The sequence below is a fragment of the Urocitellus parryii genome, chromosome 15 (genome assembly GCF_045843805.1).
Source record: "Urocitellus parryii isolate mUroPar1 chromosome 15, mUroPar1.hap1, whole genome shotgun sequence".
Taxonomy (NCBI): Eukaryota; Metazoa; Chordata; class Mammalia; order Rodentia; family Sciuridae; genus Urocitellus; species Urocitellus parryii.
In genome coordinates this window covers 27334325-27357794 of record NC_135545.1, presented here as the reverse complement: position 1 = coordinate 27357794, position 23470 = coordinate 27334325, and the positions used below count along the sequence as shown (strand labels likewise).

The 23470-nt window shown below is 42.2% G+C and overlaps 1 protein-coding gene and 1 pseudogene across 2 annotated transcripts in view; one reads left to right on the top strand and one right to left on the bottom strand.

Annotated features, from left to right (window-relative positions):
* Positions 1-18042, bottom strand: part of Tent4b (terminal nucleotidyltransferase 4B) — a 61867-nt gene extending 43825 nt beyond the window's left edge. For both annotated transcript variants that reach the window (XM_026392285.2, XM_026392286.2), the window contains exon 1: positions 17395-18042. In XM_026392285.2, the coding sequence (XP_026248070.2) occupies positions 17395-18023 (629 nt within the window). In that variant the 5' untranslated portion in view covers positions 18024-18042. The remainder of the gene's footprint in view (positions 1-17394) is intronic.
* LOC113185224 (heterogeneous nuclear ribonucleoprotein H3 pseudogene) lies at positions 6062-7785 on the top strand (annotated as a pseudogene).
* Positions 18043-23470: the final 5428 nt, after the last annotated feature.

The window sequence follows — 23470 nt, the reverse complement described above, 5'->3', positions numbered from 1 at the left end:
TGGCTCTCTGGTTAAGCACTCCTGAGTTCAATCCCAAGTTAAAAAGAAAAAAAGTATGGTATAGTCTTGCCCCTGGCTGAGATTTCCATTTTACAGGTTGCCAACTGTTTAATGGATAAAACTAAAAATGTTAGCCTTTTTTAAAAAGTTTTTATTTCAGTAATTTCAGTTCCCCATGGTCAACTGCAGTTTGAAACTAAATGAAAAAATTCCAGAAATAAACTACTTATAACTTTTAAATTACACAGCATTCTGAGTAGCAAGAGGCAATCACATACTGTCCCTCTCCATAGGGGAGGGGGTGGGCAGTGTACCAACCCTCAGTGCAGCGCACCCTCACTAGGTACTGCCCACTCTCCCTCCCATCAGTCACTCACACTGGCCGTCCTGGCTATCAGATTCACTGTCCCAACTGCTTGTGATCAAGGAACCCTTATTTTACTTAATGGCTATAAAGGGCAAGAATAGTGATGCTGCAATTTAGACATGTCACAGAAATACCAAAACAAGCTTCCTTTGAATGACAAGGTGAAAGTCCTTAAGGAAAAAAAAATTATATTCTGAGGTTGCTCAGACCTACTCTAAGAACAAATCTGTGAAATTGTGAAGAAGGAAAAAGAAATTCATGCTGGTTTTGCTATTGCACCTCAAACTGCAAAAGTTATTGATATAGTGTGTGATAAGTGCTTAGTTACGATGGAAAAGGTAAAAATAAAAGGGCTGGGAATGTGGCCCAGAGGTTGAGCACCCCTGGATTCAATTCAGATACCAAAAAAAAGGGAAAAGGCACAAAATTTGTGGGCAGAAGACATGAACAGAAAACATGATGGTAATGTGTTAAACCAGAAAGTACTGAGACTATACAAGAATTTTGGCAAGGGATCCCTTGAGACAAGTGACACCAATCCATTTACTGCAAAAGTAAGGCTTGGTGACAGGAATTCAGATTCAGGAATAGTTTGGGACTGAAAAATTGGCTGCTGTTTGATTATTTTTTACTATGACTAACTTATAAACTTTTATCACAGGTTTTAGGGAAAAACAGTGTAAGGTAAATGACTAGATAGTAGGCTCAGATACACACGGGGGGTCTTGGAACATATCCCCCACAAACGAGGGGGGGCTACTAACACAACCAAACCACTGAAGTCCATGTAGCACTACATAAACTCCATGAACAAATTCCCAAGATACGTTATGTGGAAAGTACAAGTGAAAAACAAAATATGTATTATAATAGCACTGATACAAAACATAAAATAATATGCATTTTCTTTGGTCAGTCTTACGTGGTAGAAAAAGGATCTTCTGAACCCAATACAATTACTACATCCCAGGCTGGGACTAAAAATGGTGGTTACATGAGACTCCTACCTTTTCCATATTGTTTAAAGTTTTTATGAGGATGATAAATTAATGCTTTCCTTTTCTAAATTTTAAGAAAAATCTCTGGATCATAAATTATAGGCAATTTATCTAATATTCCATTAAGGGAATTTGAATCCATTAGTGTGGGTGGTTTCAGTCAGATTGATAAAGGGCATTCAGGGCATACTGTCTTCACACTGAAATATACAAACACACCCCCCTCTGTGACCAATATCAATACTGTCTTGCTGAAAAACAAATCTAGTCCAAAAATAAAAAACCTCCAGCACTTTTAATGCAAGACCAAATTTTCTTTAAAAAAATCTTACATATTAAAACCTCAAATTCTTCATAAGCATTTTTAATATTTTTTATTTATTTAGATATTTTAAATTTTAATCCAAAAAAACGACAGTATTATAAAAGCCTGAGTCAAAACTTCACTTCATTAAAATAATGTCTGTTGCCCACAAGCCCCCGTGCCCATCTGGTTTTAATTATTACATATATAAAAATGAGTGACTGTCTCTTGCAATCATTTTTAAAGACTCCCAGCATCTCATCTCCCTCCCAGAGTCGACACCCCTCCACAAGCGGGACCTGAGCTACCTGAACTCCCAGGTGTTCCTGTTAATGGGCCAGTTCAGAAACCCAAACTTTAAGAGATCATTTGAGAACAATCCTCCATTGGGCTTAGTATGATTATTATTTTTAAAAAACATGAGAACCACCATCCTGTACAGGTCCATGCAGTCAGTGACTCCATGCATGGGTTCCATCATCAAATTTTCTTCACTTCCCGAGATAGCCACTGCGGTGGAAGTAACTGATCTGGAAATCACTCACCAAGCCCATTAAGCAGAGCACCATTATCTGCATGGACTGCGGGAGACAGTGGGCACAGAAAGAGATGAGGTTAAATACCAATCCCTAGTTTTATTTGGTATCACAGGCTTAGCCTGACAAAACCCGATTCTGGTGGAGCACTGGGACCTGTTAGAGATTAGGGCTAAGCGGCCCTGGCTGTAGGAAAAGATAGTTGTGGAACTTAGTAATAAAGTGATTTAACTTTGCTGAGGCTGGTTGATTGATAATTTTTTTCTTTCCTTTTTTCTTTTGGCAATGCTGGGGATAGACCCAGGGTGTCACGCATGGTAGGCAAATGCTCTACCACGAGTTACATCCCCAACAAAGTTATCAATTTTCAAAACCAAGGACTGGGGTCCTCTGGCCTCTGAAGGTCCTCAAACCCCATAAGGGTTCTACTCTATGACTACAAATCAGTCAAGTGGATAAGCAGCATGATCTTAAAAGGAATGCATATATGTCTTCTACAAGTATCAGATTTATCATAAACACAGAATTTCATGCTGATTTTACACAAAAATTTTACTCTTCAAACTTTTTTAAAAAACCCTAAATATAATATATATATGCTCATACTACTGGGGAATGAGCTCAGGGGCTCTCTACTACTGAGCTACATCCTCAGCCCTTTTCAGGTTTTAAGACTGGGTCTTGTTAAGTTGTTTCAGGACTTGCTAAATTGCTGAGGCTGGCCTCCACCTTGCATCCTCCTACTTCAGCCTCCCAAGTAGCTGGTGTTACAGGTACACATGCACCACCAGACCCTGAAAATGTATTATGTTTTATCAGGCCAATCACTGATGAAAATTAAACTGGTCACTTAAGTTCCAAAAAATAGTATAAACATCCAGAATAAGGTAAATCATTAAAATAACTCTTGAAACCTTTTCACAGTTGATACCACTCTGGGTTTTTTTGTTTTTGTCTTTGTTTTGAGGGGGCAGGTACCAGATATTGAACTCAGGGGCACTCAATCACTAATCCACATCCCCAGCCTTATTTTGTATTTTATTTAGAGACAAGGTCTCACTGAGTTGCTTAGCACCTTGCTTTTTCTGAGGCTGGCTTTGAACTCGCGATCCTCCTGCCTCAGCTTCCTGAGCTGCTAGAATTACAGGCATGTGCCCCCTTGCCCAGCACCACTCTGGTTTACAAAACTTTTTCCCTCAGCAACTTAGCAAGACCCTGTCTCAAAATAAATAAAAATAAAAAGGTATGGGATGTGGTTCGTGGTTAAGTGCCCTAAGTTAAGTCCCCAGTATCAAATAAATAAATTGTGATAAAAATATATATTACATAAAATTTACCATTTTAACCATTTTTAAGTATATGATTATATGGCATTAAGTACATTCATCTTGGTGTTCAACTATTACCACTGTCCATCTTCCGAACTTTGTAACCCTTCTTCACTGGCATGATTTCAAGATTCACCCATGTTGCAGCATGTGCCAGAATTTCCTTCCTTTTTAAAGTTAAATAAGGCTTTGCATGTGTAGAGGACATTCTGGTTATCAATACATCTATTGATGGACACTAAGGATGCCTCACTCTGTCTGTTTTAAGCAATCTGGTATTGTGAAGTCACATATAATAAAGATGAGAGAACCTTTTAGCATTAGCATTTCATATATATATATTTATTTATTTATATATATATATATATGTATATATATATAAATATACACACACACACAGAGATATACATATACACACATACATTTTCAGCCACATACCTTAGCAAAGTTTTTAAAATAAAAATAATAAAATGTCTGCTCTCAGGACACAGAGAATTAAAGTCAAATCCAGTAACAGAAAGAAAGCCGAAAAATCCCAAAATACATACTAAAGATCAAACAACACACTGCTACACAGTAGATGGGTTCAAAAAGTCACAAGAGTATGTCTAAAATGAAGATGAAAACACAACTCTTCAAAACGTGTGGGATGCTGGGAAAGTTCTTACAGAAAAACTGATAGCACTGGATACAAACATCAGGAAAGAATAAAGATCTATAAATCAATAATCTAAGCTTCCACTTTAAGAAACTAAGAAGAGATGAACAAATTAAATCCACAGTAAACAGAAGAAAATAAAATTAGAGCAGAAATCAATGAAATTGAAAACTAAAAATCAACAGAGAAAAACCAATAAAACCAAAAGCTGGTTCTTGGAAAAGATCAACAAAAGTGATAAAGATAAAAGAGAGAAGACAAATTACTAATAGCAGAAATGAAACAAGGGTAATCACTAGTGATTCTCTGGACATTAAAAGAGAATGTATAAAGGAATGTTACCAAGGATTCTCTGCCCACGAATTTGATAACCTAGATGAAATGGACCAACTCCTTGAAAAACACAACAAACCAAAACTTAGACAAGAAGGAAAGGCATCTCAATAGACCTAACTATCTAATAAGGAAACTCAATCAATAATTAACAAACTTCTACAGCAGAAAGTACCAGGCCCAGATGGCTTCACTGATGAATCTACCAAACTTTTTAAGTTAGAAATTATCTCAGTTCTCTCCAAATTTAGCAGAGAGAACACTTGCTAACTCATTCTATAAAGCTAGCATCACCCTACCCATAAACCAGATGGAAAGAACCAGAAAAACAAGGAAAACTATAGACCAAAATCTCTCCTGAATATAGCTACATAAATTCTGAACAAAATACTAGGCAAATTGAATCCAACAATGTACAAAAAGAATTATAAACCATGACCAAGTGGAATTACTCCAGGTATGTAAACCTGGTTCAAAATTCAAGAATAATATAATCTATTATACCAAGAAAAGAAAATAAACCCTATGATCAATCATATCAACACATGCAAAATAAATTTTTATGAACTCCAAGACCCCTTCATGACAAAAACTCCCAGTGAACTAGAAATAGGGGAGAAGTTCTTCAACTTGAAAAAGGACATCTACAAAAATCCTACAATTAACATCAGGCTTAATGGTGAAAATTTACGTTTTCCCACCATTAAGATTAAGAACAGGGCTGGGGATATAGCTCAGTTGGTAGTGTGCTTGCCTCACATGCACAAGGCCCTGGGTTCAATCCCCAGCACCACCAAAAAAAAAAAAAAAAAAAGATTAAGAACAAGGAAAGATGTCCGTTCTCACCACTCTTAGTCAACAGCATACCAGAAGTCCTAAGCTAATGAAATAAGAAAAAGAAAAGACAAACAAATTGGGAAGGAAGAAATCAAATCTTCTTGATGATAATGATGCCTATGTAGAAAGGATCAACAAAAAAACTTCTGGACCTTAGCAGCTACCACCGCCAAAGACAGGTGGAAACACTCTTGTGAGAAGCAACGACTTCTCCCTCCTCCCACTGGAACCGTGAGCACCGAGTTGGTGTCACCACAGCCTCCACAGCCTGACAGGTATCTGAAGTAAAAGGGGCGTTTAAATCAATGGTATTGAGATGAAACAGAATGGTCCAAACGATGCTGTGCAACACAACAGGAAGACTTTGCAGGCTACTATTGGGTTGCAGCAAAAAGAGGAAAAGGATAATAGTTCCATTTTGTCAAGGTTTGAAAATTATGCCAAATGGGGATAACACTGGTGATGGACGACCAGGGAGAAGCCCAGCAGAGGCCTTCGTGCAGTCTGCTTCACAGGAGATCGCAGAACATGCTCCGGGGAAACACAAGAAAAGGACACGGGGTACAGAAATCTTCAGAAATAGCAGAAGTGAAATCAAAGGATTTCATGGTCCACCAAGAAGACTGCCAAAGAGCCACTGGAATCATGTGACAGGCCAAAAGGAGTAAGAGGGGGTTCTTATGGAGCTGAGCATGGAGGTATGTGTGAAAGACTGCGACGAGGAGGTGACGGGTACGATGGTAGCTATCATAATTAGGGCTGCGGCTCTGATGGCTTCAATGACTGAATGAGATGGAAGAGGTATGGGAGGTCACAGCTATGGTGGAGCTGCTGAGCAAGTTCAGGTTTTCATGATATCATTTTGTACACAAAAGGGTTGCCTTTTCCTGCAACTGAAGATGGCATTGCTGATGATTCTTCTCAATACTAAACCCAATATGAGTTCATAGTGATATTGAGCTGATGGCAGAGCAACAGGAGAAGCAAACAGAGTGACACATGAAGATACGCGTCTATACGTAAGAGCGATACACTGAACTCTTCTTCAACTCCCCTCCCAGGGCAGCTCTGGAATGGGAAGTTCTGGAATGGCAGGCTGTGGCAGAGATGGAATGAATGATCAGGATATGGATTTGTGGGAGAATCAGGAACAGTCACAGTGGAGGAAACGGTACTCCTGACGGCTTGGGTGGCTAGGACCATGGTGGTGGAGGCAGTAGAGGTGACTGTGGCATGAGTGGCAGGCAACTGGGTTGTGATGAACTGAAAGCAGAACTAATAGATCCTAACACAGCATCTGGTCTACTAGACTTTCTTACAGATTTCTTCTATTTTAAGAACTTTACAATGATTAAAGGAATATATTTTTTAATTATTTGATTTTGATGAGAAGATCTTTTTCTGAAGGTTTTATTTGTTGTATACTTTGACTTAAAAATATATCCTTATACTTAAAAAAACTTATGGTAATAATAAGTAACTATAAATACATAGTAAATTTTAAGATACTTGGTATTGGGGCTGGAGATGTGGCTCAGCGGTGGCACGCTCGCCTGGCATGCGTGCGGCCCGGGTTCGATCCTCAGCACCACATACCAACAAAGATGTTGTGTCCGCCGAGAACTAAAAAATAAATATTAAAAAAAAAATTCTCTCTCTCTCTCTCTCTCTCCCTCTCTCTCTCTCTCTCTCTCCTCTCTCACTCTCAAAAAAAAAAAATTCTCTCTCACTCTCTCTTTAAAAAAAAAAAAGATACTTGGTATTAAATAAGAGTTTAATACCAAGAACAATTTTTAATACAAAGAACTCCTAAAAATCAATAGTAAGAGGTTGGGAATATAGCTTAGTTGGTAGAGTGCTCGTCTCTCATGCAAAAGGCCCTGAGTTCAATCCCCAGCGCGGGTGCACGTGCACACACACACACACACACACACACACACACACACAAATCAACAGTAAGAAAACAATCCAATTAGATTATGGTCAAAATATCAAAATAGACACTTAACCAATGCATACAGAGCAAAAAGCAGATTTAAAGATGCTGTCTTGCTGGGCAGAGGCACACACCTGTAATCCCCAAGGCATGGAGGTTGAGGCAGGAGGATTCCAAGTTCAAAGCCAGTCTCAGTGACTTAGCGAGGCCCTAACCAACTTGATGAGACCCTGTCTCTAAATGAGATATAAAAAAGGGCTGAGGATATGGCTCAGTGGTTAAGCACCCCTGGGTTCAATCCCCATTACCAACTAAACAAAACAAAGAAGCTTAGTTCATATTTTATGGGACTGTAACAGAAGTATAAACAGTAGAAATTTACTTCACTCACAGTTCTGGAAATTGGAAGACTCAAGATCCAGAGGACTTATCTAATGAGAGTCTTCTTGTTCCCCCAAATAGGAAAGCACTACCTGGTAAGACTGTGAGAAAGGCAAGAGGGGTCTAGTATGATTGTGTAAGAAACCCACTCTCAAGACAACTGTAGATGACAATGTCAATCTATTCAAGAAGGCAGAGTCCTCATGACCTGATCATCTCTTAAATGTCCCATATCTCAACACTGATGCACTGGGGACTAAGTTTCTAACACATGAACATATGGGGGACACATTCAAACCCTAGCAGACACGTCACTAGAGAATTATACATTAAAACACCACCACCACACATCTACTAGAATGGCAAAAAGCCAAAACATTGACACCAGGAATGCTAGGGAAGATGCTGAGTAACAGGAAATCTCATTTTCTGCTAGTGGGAATGAAAAATGGTTCAGCCTTACAAAACTAAACATACTCTTACTATACAATCCAACAATCAAGCTCCTTGGTATTTACCCAAAGGAGCTAAAAATGTGATCATACAAAAACCTACACACAGTTGTTTATAGCAGCTTTATGCACAACTGCCAAAACTCGGAAGCAACCAAGATGTCCTTCAGTAGGTGAATGGATAAACAAATTGGTACATCCTTACAATGGAATATTACTCAGCACTAAAAAGAAATGAGCTATCAAGCCAGCGAAAGGCACTGTAGAATCTTAAATGCATGCTGCAAAGTGAAAGAAACCAATCTTAAAAGGCTACATACTGTCAGATTCCAAACATTGCCAAAACCCAGAGAATCTGTAACATCAAAGAGAGAATCCTAATGTAAAATTACTGACTTTAGTGAATATTAATGTGTCACTATTTGGCTCATCAATTTTAACTAATGTTCCACCCTACTTCATAATAGCAGTGGAAACTAGGGGGAAGGGCCTTTGAAAATTGATATTTTCTGCTCAATATTTCCATAAACCTGAAACTTAGTACTAAGAAAAAAAAAACTATTAAATGCCTTGGGAAGGGGAAATGGAGGAGGGGTGTCTTGAGAATAGAAAAGTCCTTTCACATGCCCATTGTGCCCTTTCTCAGAGATGCTGCCTGCTGTCTTCCCCAGAAGGGGCTGCCACAACCCCCAAGGGAAGCCCAAGCCAACCCACACCAGGCGGCCAGCTCTGCATACCTTCCTGGAGCCGCCTTTACACAGCCACCATGCTTGCCCCACAGCTTCTGTTAAGTAAACAGTGGCCTTTAAAATAAATATTTATATGGGGGGAGCATTTGACAAATTTACTCTGAGTAGGAAATTTTCCTTTGAGGCTATGTGGTTTATTCACCTGAAGGCGGGAAAGATTCCTACTAAGGTCACAAACATTAGCACAGAAGAAGAAACACAATCTAAGTTTAATTTCAAGAAGAAATCAATGCATTATTCCTGGCCACTGAGCTAAAGCTGTGTGAACTTTGTCTCCTGAACAGAGGCTCAGGGGTCATAGGTCTGCTGTGGCTTCCTTCATTTAAAACAGGCTGAAGGCAAAGGCCAGTGTATGGCTGTAGCAAAGGACTCCCCTGACACTCCCAGCCATTACCAGAACTCGGAGTTCACCACAAGGGGAATGAACTCCCCTTTAAACAACAGCACCAGTCATCCCAAAGCCCACTTCTGCTTCCTGTGGCCCACCTTGTTTCTCCTCCTGGGGACAACAGCTCATTACCAAAGCCAATTCTTACTATTAGCTTGCTTTCCCTCCTAAGAACTGTACTCTTGGCTGGGGGGGATGTAGCTCAGTGGCAGAGTGTTGGTCTAGCATGCACCAGGTCCTGAGTCTTAGCCTCAGTACTGCTTTAAAAAAAAAAACAAAAAAACTATACCCTCATGATAACCAAAACTAACAAGGGAAAATTTATCCTTTTGAAAGCATTACAGCTAACAATTAAAAAAAGGATCAAGAGAATTAGAACAAATTACCATCCCAATAAATTAATAAATATAGGCAATAATCATTAATTATTCATTTCATTAAAAAAAAAAACATTCTGACACTATGGGTCTTTTCAGAGCACACATCACACAACCTAAGAACTGTTCTTGAAAAAGAAAAAAAGAAAGAAAATCTACACAAGTCTCTAGCTCTAGTTACAAATTTACAGAAAATAAAGGGGCCAAAAGAACATATTAAACTGACAGCCATGGGAATACACTCAGCAAAATCCAAGAACTAGAAAATCTATAGGAAAAAACAACCTAATTCAACAAATAACTTTAATGGGGGGGGGGGCAGATGCCAGATAAACCTACAGATTAAAAGGTTTAAATATCAGTGAAAGAATCCATTTGACCAGGTATGGTGGCACAAGCCTGCAATCCCAGCTACTCAGGATAAGGCAGGAGGATCTCAAGTTCAAGGCCAGCCTGCGCAATTTAGCAGGACCCCGACTCCCAATTAAAAAATGATAAGGGCTATACATATGTTATAGTGGTAGAGTGCCCCTGGATTCAATTCACAGAACAGAAAGAACACAAACTAATTAATTTACGATGATTGATGATGCTAAAGAAAAAATTTCATTTTGACAGAATCAAAACTGTCTACACATGGCCTGTAAGGGAAAAATAATGGGCCAAGTCCCAACTCTTAATCCAGAAAGTACTTCAGATAAAAATTTATCCTAGGATAGATCTGAAGTACGCATTTACACAGTCTGCTGATATACCAATACTGCAAAAACCGTTCACCAGCATGGCAGGCTGGCGCAGGCTCATATCCCAGCTACACGGGAGGCTGAGGCAGGAAAATCACTTATGCCTACAAATTCAAGACCAGCTTGGGGACAGACAGAGACCCTGTCTAAAAAAATAAAAAAAAGAAACAAACACTAAAAAGAACTTTAAAGACAAATTTTAAATGATACTACTAAGAATAAAACCAAAGTAAAACTTGTACACTGAGGGGTTTTGTTGCTGTGGTTGCTGTTTAGGTGCTGGGATCTGTGTGCAGAAGGCAAGCATCTACCACTGGAGCTCTACCTCCAGCCAACTGAGGCCTTTTCAGTCACAATTTTACTTGGAGATTTCTAAGTGGAAAAGATATCATTAGTTTTTTAAATAAAAATTAATTATGATTAAAATTAGGTGGAAGTTTGAGTATATAGCTCAGTGGTAGAATGTTTGCCTACAATGAACAAGGCCGGGGTTCAACCCTCAGCACTGCGATTATTAGAATTAGGTGGGATTATTTATGAAAATGTTAATATGAAGAGTGATAACACCAAATGCTGGAGAGGATACAGAGACTCTGGATTTCTTTTATGTACACTGCTGGTAGGAACATAACATAATACAGCTACTCTAGAAAATGATTAGCAATTTCTTTAAAAACAAAATATGTACTTATTTGGCACTTCTGGACCTTCTCTCTCAAAAATTAAAACTATTTCACATAAGACTGTGTACATCAATGTTCACAGCAGCTTTAATTTTAATAGTCAAAAATTAGAAACCATCTTTCTGGAATGTCTCTCAGCAGGTGAATGGTTAAACAAAGTAGGCAATAAACTATTCGTTCATGAAACAATTCCCATGACTCTCAAAGGAATTACAGTGAAAGGGAAAAGACAAAGTTACATACTTTATGATTTTTATAGTGTTCTCAAAATGGCAAAATTACAGATACCGGGAACAGATCAGTGGTTGCCAGTGGTTAAGTTTGAGAAGGAAGGGTGTGTGTGTGTGACTTCAAAGGGGCAATACCAGGGAGCCTTAAGGTGATGGAATAGTTTCACATTCTTTTTTGATACTGTTGTTTCCCTCATGGAGAAATGAATTCAGGTCACAGCAGTGAGAGCACCAAAACCAATCCAGTCCTATATCTTGACAGTTGGAAGCAGTTACATGAATCTATACATGTGAGAAAATCATACAGAACTACACACACACACACACACACACACACACAATAAGTACATGTGAAACCGGTGAAATCTAAAACAGGCTATGGAGGGGTGAGACTGTGCTCAGCATGTATGAGGCACTGGGTTCAATCCTCAGTACCACATAAAAATAAATAAATAAAATAAAGGCCTATCAACAACTTAATTTTTTTTTTAATTAAAATAGGCTATGGATTGTAACAATGTCAATTTTCTGTTTCTTTGTGAAAAAAACAGCTGTCCAGCTCTCTACAGAGCTGTCCTATCAGCTCTGAAGGAAAGAGTTATGTCAGATATTACCAGTAGGGGAAACTGAGCGAAGGAAATATGAGAGCTATCTATATTAGTTTTTGCAACTTCCTATAAATCTATAAATTATTTCAAAATAAAAAGTGAAAAAAGAATAGATGGAGCTGTGTATAAAGAGATTAATTATAACAAATGGAAAAGATTTAGCACAGTATTTGAAACATGGTAATAAAGTTTCCATTTTACTGATTACTTTTATTAAATCAACTGACCTGGAAGCAAAGGATTCTGCACTAAATACATATTTCAGAAGAAGGCAAGACTTGAGCTAGAATTCCTAAGCTTAGTTACCATTTACTGTACAAAATCTCTAGGCACAATTTTAAGATTTTTTTCAGACTTGAAATTATCCAAGTGAATAAGAAACCAGTGGAACATGCATGGCTCCACATTTAATTTTTTCCTAAAATCTTTACCTCTAATTTCCATGTGGCCAAGCTTCCGAGTATATGAAAGTCTTTTGCATCATCAAGTAATTTTATCAGAATTAAATGTATTATCTACTGTGTGGTTGCAAAAATGAAAAATCTAGCTCAAGGCCATCTTCAACTTCAATCTATAATCACTTATTTTAAAAAATAATTATGTGTCATCTTAAAAATAGTAAAACAAATTTGAAGACTTTCTGGTCTTTACAGCAACTGAGTCTCTAGCAAATATCTGGGGGTGGAAAGGACATTCTGCCAGCCAGCCTCTGAGCAGCTAGGAGGCTGTCCAGCTCTCTACAGAGCTGTCCTATCAGCTCTGAAGGGAAGAGCAAAGACCAGCTGCTGGCAACTGGACCCTGGTTCTTCAAAGCAGCATCTACAGCCCCATCAAGAATACTTTGTACCTGTGTGTATAAGTGGTTAATATAGTCTCTAGTGCCGTGGGTGTGATCTTGAAATAGTTTCTTCCACTAAATGTTACTCTAACTGAGTCAAAAGAACAGAGAATAGAAAGCTGTGTGAAAGCATACATCACCCCGCTTTTCTACTTCCCACAGGAAAATTGCTTTTAATTTTTCTCAGCTTCAACAGGTATAAGAATACCTAACCATTCATTGCAATCCATGTCTACACCATTCCTGTGACACACAGATAATGTGAGAACCAATAAGTAAGACAACCATCTGACCAGTCCAGCATCAGCAAGGGAGCCCCTTCCTACGGGCCCTCTGAACTCCGAACACTAGGCCCTCTGGCAGCAGTTTTGTGGAAGGAGTTGAAATGTGGGGCACTGAGCACCTAGGATCAGAACTGTTCAAGCACACAAGTCCTCCCTGCCTCGGACTCCCTAGTACCCTTTCACATCTTCTCTCTCCTGCAATGTCCTAAACCTGTGTGAACAGGGGTGGACTCCAAAAAGCTCTAGTCGCTGTTTCCTTTGGCTTTTCAATGGCCAAAAACGTAATGGGGATGGAAAAAAAAGAGTCCATACAATGAAATGCCAATGACTCTTGACAGTAACAGGGTCACTGGTGACAGATAGTGGTGGAAGAGGCAAGCTGTGGCATGAAAGTAACAGTTAGTTGAAAACAGTGTGCCGGATTTGAGGAAATTCTCAGATACATATTACACTGTAAGTGTAGACTCTACACCCTAATACCTTCTTTAAAATACACCTCTACATAAATCAGTCAATAACCTGAAGGTCCCAGTTCAGTAAAGAATTACTATGAGCTACATATGCAAATGCACATAATTTAAACCTAACACAAACACCAGGTCTCTCTAAATTCTTTCCTACTTAATCTGCCTGATTGCTGTGAAGCCCAACAATAACACCAATCCCCTGATGACATTATATAGAAATAAGCCATTAATGCCAGTGCCAAAGTGAGCCATCGGCACCTCGGGTTTACTGTGATCGAGTGAACCACGAGTACTAGGAGAACGGCACACGTGGGACAACACTGTCCACTGCAGCACAGAGCGCAGCACTCACCGCGATTCTCAGCCCCTGCTCAGTTTTCCACCCAAACACCACCGAACCTTCTGCCCCAAACCAACAGTCCTTCCAGCCCCTATTTTCAATAACACAAACATTTCCCCAGTCACTCAAGTTCAAAGCTATAGATCATTAAAATCACCAAGGGAAGATTCATCCTTATCTTGTAAAAACTTCTCGCATTCATTCATCCTTCCATCCCCCAATTCCTACCAGCCTAGTTCAAGAAATTAGTCATTAAACTTAAATTTCCCAGGGCTAGGGGTACAGCTCAGAAGTAGAACATTTATCTAGCATTATCATGTCCAAGGCCCTGGATTCAACCCCTAGCACTGGGGAGAAAAATTAAGTTTCCCAATGGGGTCTCCTTGATGTCCCCTCAAACAAATTCACATTCCAAGCCATTACTGTGAACAAGTCATCCAAGCCTTGACAAACCACCTACAGATCTCACAGTGTAGCCAACACAAACCTGTTCTCACGAACTTGGACAAGCACCAAGCGCCTTACACAAGAAGTTTCTGGACACTCAGGCTCGGGACTAAGGGCTCTGGATATCAGTAAATTCTCTGTGTTTGCAACTTTCTGCTATCCCTTCTTTCTCCATGGTGATCAACGATTAAATCTTCGAAAAGAAAAGGGCTTATGGCTCATTTTCACTGACAAGCAGAAAGAGCTGGTGGACTACATCCTATACTACAGCCAGCTCTCAAGGGGAATGAAACCTGAAGTCGAAGAAAACGGATAAATGGAAGCAATGTTGGAAGGAATAAAAAGATAAAGAAAAGAAAATAAACTCCATGGGCCTATGGTTACACAGGGACAAAGGCCAAGATGGTAAATGCGCCCAGGGGAGTTTCATTTTGAAAGACTACGCTGAAATCCAAATATTTTATGCTACGTTAAAGATATTTCCATCCCCCAATAGGTAAGAGAGAGCACGCTTATAAAAGGAAGCTAACAGACATTTGCTCTACTAAGAACATGAACCAAGCACAAGAGTTCTGAGGACCAAACAGCAACAACTTGGGCATTGGAAAAAGCCAGGATTTGAACTGTAGCTCAAAGGAGTGTCCAGGAAATAAGTCAACCAGTTTGGCTGATGTTGAGAAACCAAGATATAAAAGAGCAGTACACACTATCCCAGAATTACAATCCACTTTTCACACTGAGAGGAAGAGGGGGCACCCAGGATATCTCATGTTCCTATCTAAATAGCCAAGCCAGAAGCCAGGAACCAGCACAATTTATTAATCTACTAGCAAAGTAGCAGTCACATTCTAAGAATGCAGAAAATGTTGGTAACAGTTTTACTATATTTAATCTCAGAATAGTGAATACTGAGGTACACTGATTCCAGACTTTGTACATACCTGTATTAAAAACAGCAAAACTTCCTTAAAAGAAATAAAGATCCACAAATCAAAACTTATCCACAGATCAAAAATTATCAAGCAACCAGACACTCTTACACAAACACTATTCAGAACTGTTTAATATATCTTTCAAAACAGGAAGGTCTCAGAATTGAACATTTGAAAAATTTTTAACTGCTGACACTCTTAAAAGGAAGGGGCAAAAAAGTGGAAAGTCGGAGGAAGTGATAAGCTGTTTTAAAACAATTTTACAATCAGTTTTTAAACAGTAATCCCGCTGGGAAATGAAAATTCCTCTCCTAATCCCTTTGAGAGCAATATAATATTTGAATCAGGAACAAGAACACTTTGCTTCTACAAAGTTCAAATGTGAACCTTTTGCAGTATCCTTTACATTAAATAGCAAGTAGAGGGGAAAACAATTTCTGATTTAACCAAAAAAAAAAAAAAAGAGGTGGCAGGACTTCGGATTTATAATATACCTTTTCTAAAAACATATATAAGAGACTTCAGTAAAATGCAATTAGGGAACTTCAAGGTTTTGGTTGACAGTGATTACTTAACTGGAGCTTATTCCTGTAAAACGAAACTACCAGAACCCCTCAATATCAATTTGCTTGTCACTAAACCACAACTTTATGCTTAAACTTGGAAATGCTAACAGGATGGAACCACAAGCCTTTAATAAAATGTGATGACCATGGAGAGCGCCCTTGAAGCTTAGCAACAAAGGACTCAACCCTAAAGGATTCCCCTCTGGAAAGTGAGGGCAGATTTGACATATACCCCAGCAGAAGTCCTAAAGCGCATGACTGCATTTTCCATAAAAGGTGGGAGTAGTAATAGTAGCATATAGCAGACACCAACCCACTAGAAGCAGATGGAACCCACCAACTCATTTTACCCAGACCTTCAAAAAGGTACACAGATCTGTCTCTCCTTGCCAAACAGGGCTGATCTGAATGGGTGAATCTAAGAAAAGGTTCACTCGGGATTACTAATTGGTGATTTCATTTGTGTACGCTAGCCTCAATGTAAAACAGGACCTGAAAAATGAAAAGCAATTTGAAAGCTGGTTTTCTATACTCAGTCTCCTCCCCCCCCCCATACTCACTCACACACACACACACACACACACACACAGTCCAAAACCTTTATTTTACAAAAGAAAAATGACTCAGTAACCTTTTCCAGCACAAGAGCTCTTCCAGAAGGGAAATCTAGATGGAAACATTCCAGGCTTATGTACATAATTCACCAGGGGTCAGGTAAGATTCCATTTTGTAAGAGCTGAACTTTAAACAGAAAGTCACTAGTGGTGCAACATTCACCCATTAGCATAAAGTTACCCCCTAGAATGAAAAGCACTGGCTCCCTCTGCCAAGATGACAACTTTACAGTGAGAAGCCGAGCCCCGGACCATGAACTCCTGGAAAGTTCTATCAGGGCCTCAGAAGAGCTACCACCTCTACTAGCCTAAAGTTAGCTGTCACCTCAGCCCTCCCTCCCCAAAGACAGGGCATCCTTAAAACCGGAAATTTTTTTTTTTAAATAAAATTAAAAGATGGGCCAAAGGGTCAAAAGTAGGCAATGCCTTTCAGGGCTGACACGATTCCTGTCTGGGATTGGGGGAGGGGAGGAGCATTCTGGATGTTTCTATTCTTGGCAAGGAAAGCACCTCCAGGTCCTAAACCATCGAAAGACACCAACGCAGTTATGTTTTCAGGGAATGAATGATAGGACCGTGCTAAGGGATCTCGGAGTATGATGGTGGGGACAAAGGTGTGGAGGGCTGGAGGGGGGCTTAGGGGACAGAAGGTGGGACTAAGGGGAGGGCCCAAGCGATGGATAAAGGGGGCTCAGGGAAGGTGTGGACGGTTAGGAGGGAGGGGAGGGAGGTGTGGATGACTAAGGAAGGTGAGGGGAGGCTGTGGATGGCTCAGAGGAGGTCCACAAGGCTGGACGGCTAGAGAGGGCTGGGGGGAGGTATGGATGGCTGCGGGATGGGGGTCTGGGCCACAGTCTCTCCCCCCGCCCCGCGTGGAGCAGCAGCCGAGGCAGGCCGTGGGGGTGGCCTCTCTGGGGCTCCCCCACCCTCTCTGTGGGCGTGTGCCCGGCTGCGCGTGTGCACGGGCCAGGCCAGCAGGCCGCAGGGCCAGTACTCACCCCACGACTCCCTGGTTGTAGTTCCTCCGCTTCCACGGGGTCCCGCTGTACACGCCCCCGCCGCCGTCCACCCGGCCGCCCCCCGCGGCCCGCCCTCCACTGGGCTGCAGCAGGCTGTAGTTGAGTCCGTAGGTGCTGGCCTTGTTGTCGCGCTTCCTCTTGTTGCTGCTGCCCGAGGCCGGGTCCGCGGGCTCGGCGGCAGGGACGGCGGCCGAGGGGTGCGGGGACGAGGACGCCGAGGGGGACGAGGACGCCGAGGGGCCCGCGGCAGCCCGGCGGGCCCAGGCCGCCGGCTGGTGGTGGTTGTTGTTGTTGTTGGTCGTCTCTAGGGGCAGGAAGTCCCGCTGCTCCGCGGGCAGCGCGTGGCCGCCCAGCAGGCGCTCCCCGGAGCGGTACATGCCGGCCGGGGCCGGAGCCGGGGCCGCGCCGCCGGGGCTGCCGGTGCTGCTGCCGCTCCCGCCGGTGGCCGTGCTGCTGCCGCCGCCGCCGCCGCTCGCGCCGCCGCTGCTGTGACAGTGGTGGTTGAAGTAGAGGTTCCTCAGCCCCTGGGTCGTCTCCCAGATCTGCATCCACAGACTGTTGGACGGTCCGAGCTGCTCTGGCTGGAACCAGGCGATCCTCGGATCCATCAAACGGCGGCGGCCGCTGCCCCCGCCCCTCCTGGCCGCCCGCAGGGCCGCCGCCGCCGCCGCCGCCGCCTCAGGCGCACGCCCGGCCTCGGCTGCCGCTGCTGCTGCCGCTGCTGCCGCTGCTGCTGCTCGGGGCCCGCCGCGGGCGGCGCGGTCGCGCAGGGAGCCGGGACGGCGCCGGCGGCGTCGCTCCCGCCCTCGGGGGCTCCGCGGGCCCTCCCCCCCTCCCTCCGCCCCTCCGCCGAGCCCCTGTCACTGGGGTCCCCGTGCAAATGGCGGCGGTGGCGGCAGCTCCGGAGAAGGGCGAGCGACGGCGGCAGCGGCGGCGGCAGCGGCGGCGGGACGCGCCTGCTCGGTAGCGTCCTCGCTCCTCCGGCCCCGGGGCGGGGCCTCCGCCGGCTCCGCCCCGCTCGCTCCGCCCCGCCCCGCCCGCCGCCCGCGCTCGCCCCGCCCCCGCCGCCCGCCAGCCCCGCACCCCCGGGGCCGCGCCGTGCGTCACAGAGGCCGCGGCGCGGCGCGACGGGGGCCGCAACTGCCCTGGCCAACCGTCCCCGAGCCGGCCGCGGCGGGGGCCAGCGTACCTGGCGTCCGGGCCCCTCCGAGGCGCGCGCTACCGCCCGGCCTCCGCTTCCTGGTCGCTGAGACTGGGGAGGCCGCGCGAGGTCGCCGCCGGCTCCTCTGGGGAAGGGACTCTGGGAGGCGCCGCCCCGCCCCGGTCCCCTCCCCCACCCCGCGGCCTCGGGGACTCCGGGGGTCTGCCGGCAACTCACCCCCAGCTCGTTTCCTAAAACACTTTTTCCGGTGGCGTGGGGACACACCCCCAAGGGGGAGGACAAATTGCCGCCACTCGCCCTCCCGGCCCGCGTGGCCGCAGTGTGCCCGCGAGCCGCGCCGGTTCCCGGAGGCTCCCCGCGCCCCGCCCTGCTGCGCGCTGGCCAGGGTGCGTGAGCCGCAGGCCTTGGCCGAGGATGGATCCCCTCACCCCACCCGAGACGGAGAAACCGGCTCCCAAACGCAAAGGTGGACGGACGCACATCTTCGTTCCGGTTGGGGGAGGTCACGAACCTTAAGTGAAAACCCCCTTTACACATGTGCGCGCACAGATGCACCGGCACATGACTGCTCAGCCTGTGAAGAAACTGGAGCTGCCCTGGGTGCACCAACAGCCTGAGAAAATCCTTCCAGTTCAGTTTCTTAACGGAAATCTTACACTCAAACGGTTTCCAAAACCTTTGAATCCTAAAATGAAGACCATATTATATATATCCTCATTTAGAGACTTTTCCGAAAGGAAAAATCCGTGTAGGGCAAAAAAAAGAGAAAAGGAATTTTTTTTTTCCAAACTGGGAATTTAACGCTGGTGCACTTTACCACCGAGCTACATCCCATCCCTTTTCGTTTTATTTTTTAAAAATTTGAGACAGGGTCTCACTAAGTTGCTTAGGGCCTCGCTAAGTTGCTGAGACTGGCCTCAAAGTTGAGATGCTTCAGTCTCCAAAATCCCTAGTATTACAGACTTGGCGCCACCACACCCTGCAGAAAAAGAGAATTTTCAGTATTTCCAGTTCATCATGAGGAAAAAAGAATAAGCGCATCCAATGTGTGACCTTTAAGGTTGGTGCAAATTACAGAACAAGTTCCTGACACCTGATTTCAGCCTTCTGTTTTGGGAGCTCAATATCCTGGAAAGTGTTTTTGGCAAAGAATGAAAAACTATTTATCAAAGAATGAAGCATCGCTCTACCCTTTTTCTTGCTAAAAGAATATCATGGCCATAAATACAAACATACACAAGAAAGACTTTCAGAATGCTGGTTCGTTTTATTTGTTGTTATTGCTTTGCTAGAAATTAGTATTAAAAGTTTGCTCAGAGTGAAATTTGCTATATGCTAAGATTTACATAAGCCAGGAAAATAAGTAATGATTATTTTTTATGCCATTCACATTAGTGAACAAAAATAAAACGTGGTATACAAATAGATTTCATTTGATGCCTTCAAATTTGTTTAAATTTTTAAATAAAAAACTGAGAGTAAAGTACTTGCCTAGCATTCACCAGGCCCTGGGTTCAATTCCTATCACCTATAAAAGAAAATTAAAAAAAAAAAAAAAAGCAAGCCAAGCCAGGTGCAGTAGTGCACCCCTATAATCCTAGCAGCTCTGGAGGTTGAGGCAGGAGGATTGTGAGTTTAAAGCCAGCATCAGCAAATTAGCAAGACCCTAAGCAACTCAGTGAGACCCTGTCTCTAAGTACTAAAAAAGGGCTGGGAGTTTGGCTCAGTGATTAAGCACCCTGGTTTCAACCCCCCCCCCCCAGCAAAATAAAACCAAGAAAACAATCATTACCAAAAGTCCCACTATCCAGAAATACCCATTCTGAAGACTTTGTTAAACACTCTTCTAAATATTCACTTCATGCACATACAAATGTCAAAATACAGGTACATCATTTCTCCAAATGTCCAAGAATACATTATATGCCACTAAAACAGAGTGTTCAAGATTATTCATAGTACATGCCAGAAATTGGCATTTGTTATATTTAAGGGCATTATTAAGAACTACCAAAGTTTGGCAAAACAATCGAATGAGGTCTAAGGGGTATAGCATCTGGTAGAGTGCTTGCCCAGTATGGACCAGACCCTGGAGTCCGTCCCCAGAACCGCCCTCCACAAAGATCAAAGGAGATAACCTATATAAAAGTACTTTGTAAACTAAAATGTGGCCTGAAAGGCAAGACTTAACTGTATTTTCATTCAGCAGCAGGAGAAGCTGACTCGTTAACTCTCCCTGTAACTTAGCCATGTTTCAAGGTATTCAGCAAATTTTGGTTGAATGAATATCATCCATGCCAGGCTGAGCTAATTGCTTTAGAGGAGGTAAATAATCAACTGGGGCATTTGGCTGCATTCCATGAATTTACTGTCTGGTTGGGGAGGCAAAAAGAGGTAAATATTTAATCTGAAATTGTACTAATTCAATTAATTCAACAAATATGTCTTGAGCAATTATTATATGCCAGATTCTGAGGATATAGCAATGAGCAATCCTGATAAGTTCCTGCCTTCAAGGACCTTGTATTCCAGTGTGTAAGGTGAGAGTATAAAGTCAGACAGTGATGAACGCTGTGAGAAAAGGAAAGCAGGCTAAAGGGATAGTGACCATAGGCTATTTTTAGGAGGGCTAATCAAGGAAGGCTGCTCTGAGGAAGTGATATTTGAGCAGGGATTTAAGCAAGGGAAGAGCCTTTACCATCTAAGGAATGATCTATTAGAGGGGGTAGCAAGTCCAAAGGCCCTGAGGCAGGAATATGCTTTGTGTGCAAAATGATACAGCAGTATGGTTGAGTGTTGACTTGTGTCATGGTATAGAATCACAAAGTAAATATTCTGGAAGCTTCTTTAACAATCCAACCCGAAGGAAAACACATGGGTAATTTCATATACAAAAATATATTCACTTTCCCCAGCCAATCTGCAGTGCTCTGCCTTGGGGTAATCTACTGCCGCCTCCAAGGAGCTAGACTACACTAATTTCAGTAATCAACTTTAATTACTCAACTTTTTTCCTATCACTATTTTAAACAAAAAAAAAACAGACATTTATTACATTTTTTCAGAACCATCTGCATTAAACTGATGAGTCAAAAACAATAGCACTTTCTCCCATAATCTGGTGCCCTATTCATTCTCAATATTCTTGTTTCTGAAGGGGAAAATGTTGAATTGATGGTCTTAACTTGGAGATTTACTGAAACACCAAAGTTCTCTAGGGAAAAATAAATGGGTGGAGAAATGGAAAGAAAATTATCCAAGAATCACCAAAATTTAAATGTTTTTATTGATTTATTAAATTGAATAAAAAGAAAGGGAATTGTATATACAAACTACCATATGGTAGTAATATCATTAATAATTGTCATTGTAACTAAGTCTTCAACAGTGTGTGATTAAATTAGTCCACTCTGGAGTTTATGATTACCATGACCAATAGTTACATGATAATTACACCTTCAGTATTTAGGTTATGAAGCATTTGCTTCAGGTATTAATAATCTTGGACATAGGCCCCATTTGCAAACTTTCCCCTTTTTGCCCAAAATATACATCTTTACACCATGTTATTTTCATATATGCATAGAGGATTCCAACTATAGAAATCTTTTCAATGAGCCTTTGAAATCATAAGCAAAGTTGAAGATTGTGTTGTTTTTTTTTTTTCTTCCATTTCCACTGTCCTACAAACAAAATCGTTCAGGTTGTATGCCTCTCTGAGGTCTTTGGTGTGTGTATATATGTGAGTGATGATTAATTTTATGTGTCAACTTGACTGGGACGCAGGGTGCTCAGATTAAACATGATTTCTGGGTGTGCCTGGCCGGCTGCTTCTGAATGAGATTAGCGTTTGAATCAGTGACTGAGTAAAGCAGGTGGGCATCACCCAATCCCAACAACCAATTCACAGAGGGTCTGAAGAGAATAAGCTGAAGAAGGGGAAATTTGCTCTCTACCTGAATGCTTGAGCTGAGACATCAGACTTCTCCTGCTCTGGACTGGGACTTATCTCATCAGCCCTGAGATTCACAGGAATAACAACCAGCTTTCCTGGGTCTCCAGCCTGCAGGTGGCAAATTGGGAGATTTCTCGGCCTCTACAAGTGCTTGAGCCAGTTCCATCGTAAACCTTTAATATTTAATAAATATTCTTTTTTTAATATATTTTTTTAATTTTTTAGTACTTATTTTTTTTTTTAGTTTTCGGCAGACACAACATCTTTGTTTGTATGTGGTGTTGAGGATTGAACCCAGGGCGCACGCATGCCAGGTGAGCCAGCTACCGCTTGAGCCACATCCCAGCCCCTAATAAATATTTTTTAATAAAGGTTATATTCCTGGAATATATTCTATTATGCCTTTCTGGAGAACCCTAATAGATTTTGGTCCTGAGAGTGGTTCTGGAGGAGCAGAATGTTATGGATGAGTTTTTTACATTGGTTTCGGTGTTTTGGGAATTAGCTTTCTAATCCGATTAGATATAAAGATGCTAACATCTCTATTTCTAGTGGCAAGGAGAGCTCTGATAGTCCATGGAGTGATCTGGCAATAAAGAATCAAAGAATGTCTGCTTTGGATACTCCTAATCAAATACTCATGAGAAGCAAAAAGCTGAGTGACTGCATATATGATACTTTTAATCATTTTTGGAAACTTAATGAATATAATGAAATTGCTCCTAATGTCACTGGACAAAGTGACATAAGGCCCCCTGGATGGGGGCTGGGGTTGTAGCCCAGTGGTAGAGTGCTTGCCTAGCATGTATGATGCACTGGGTTTGGTCTTCAGCACCACATAAAATAAATAAATAAAATAAAAATATTGTGTCTGTCTACAACTAAAAAATATATATACATATTTAAAAAGAAAGAAACGGGTGAGTTTGCCAGTTGTA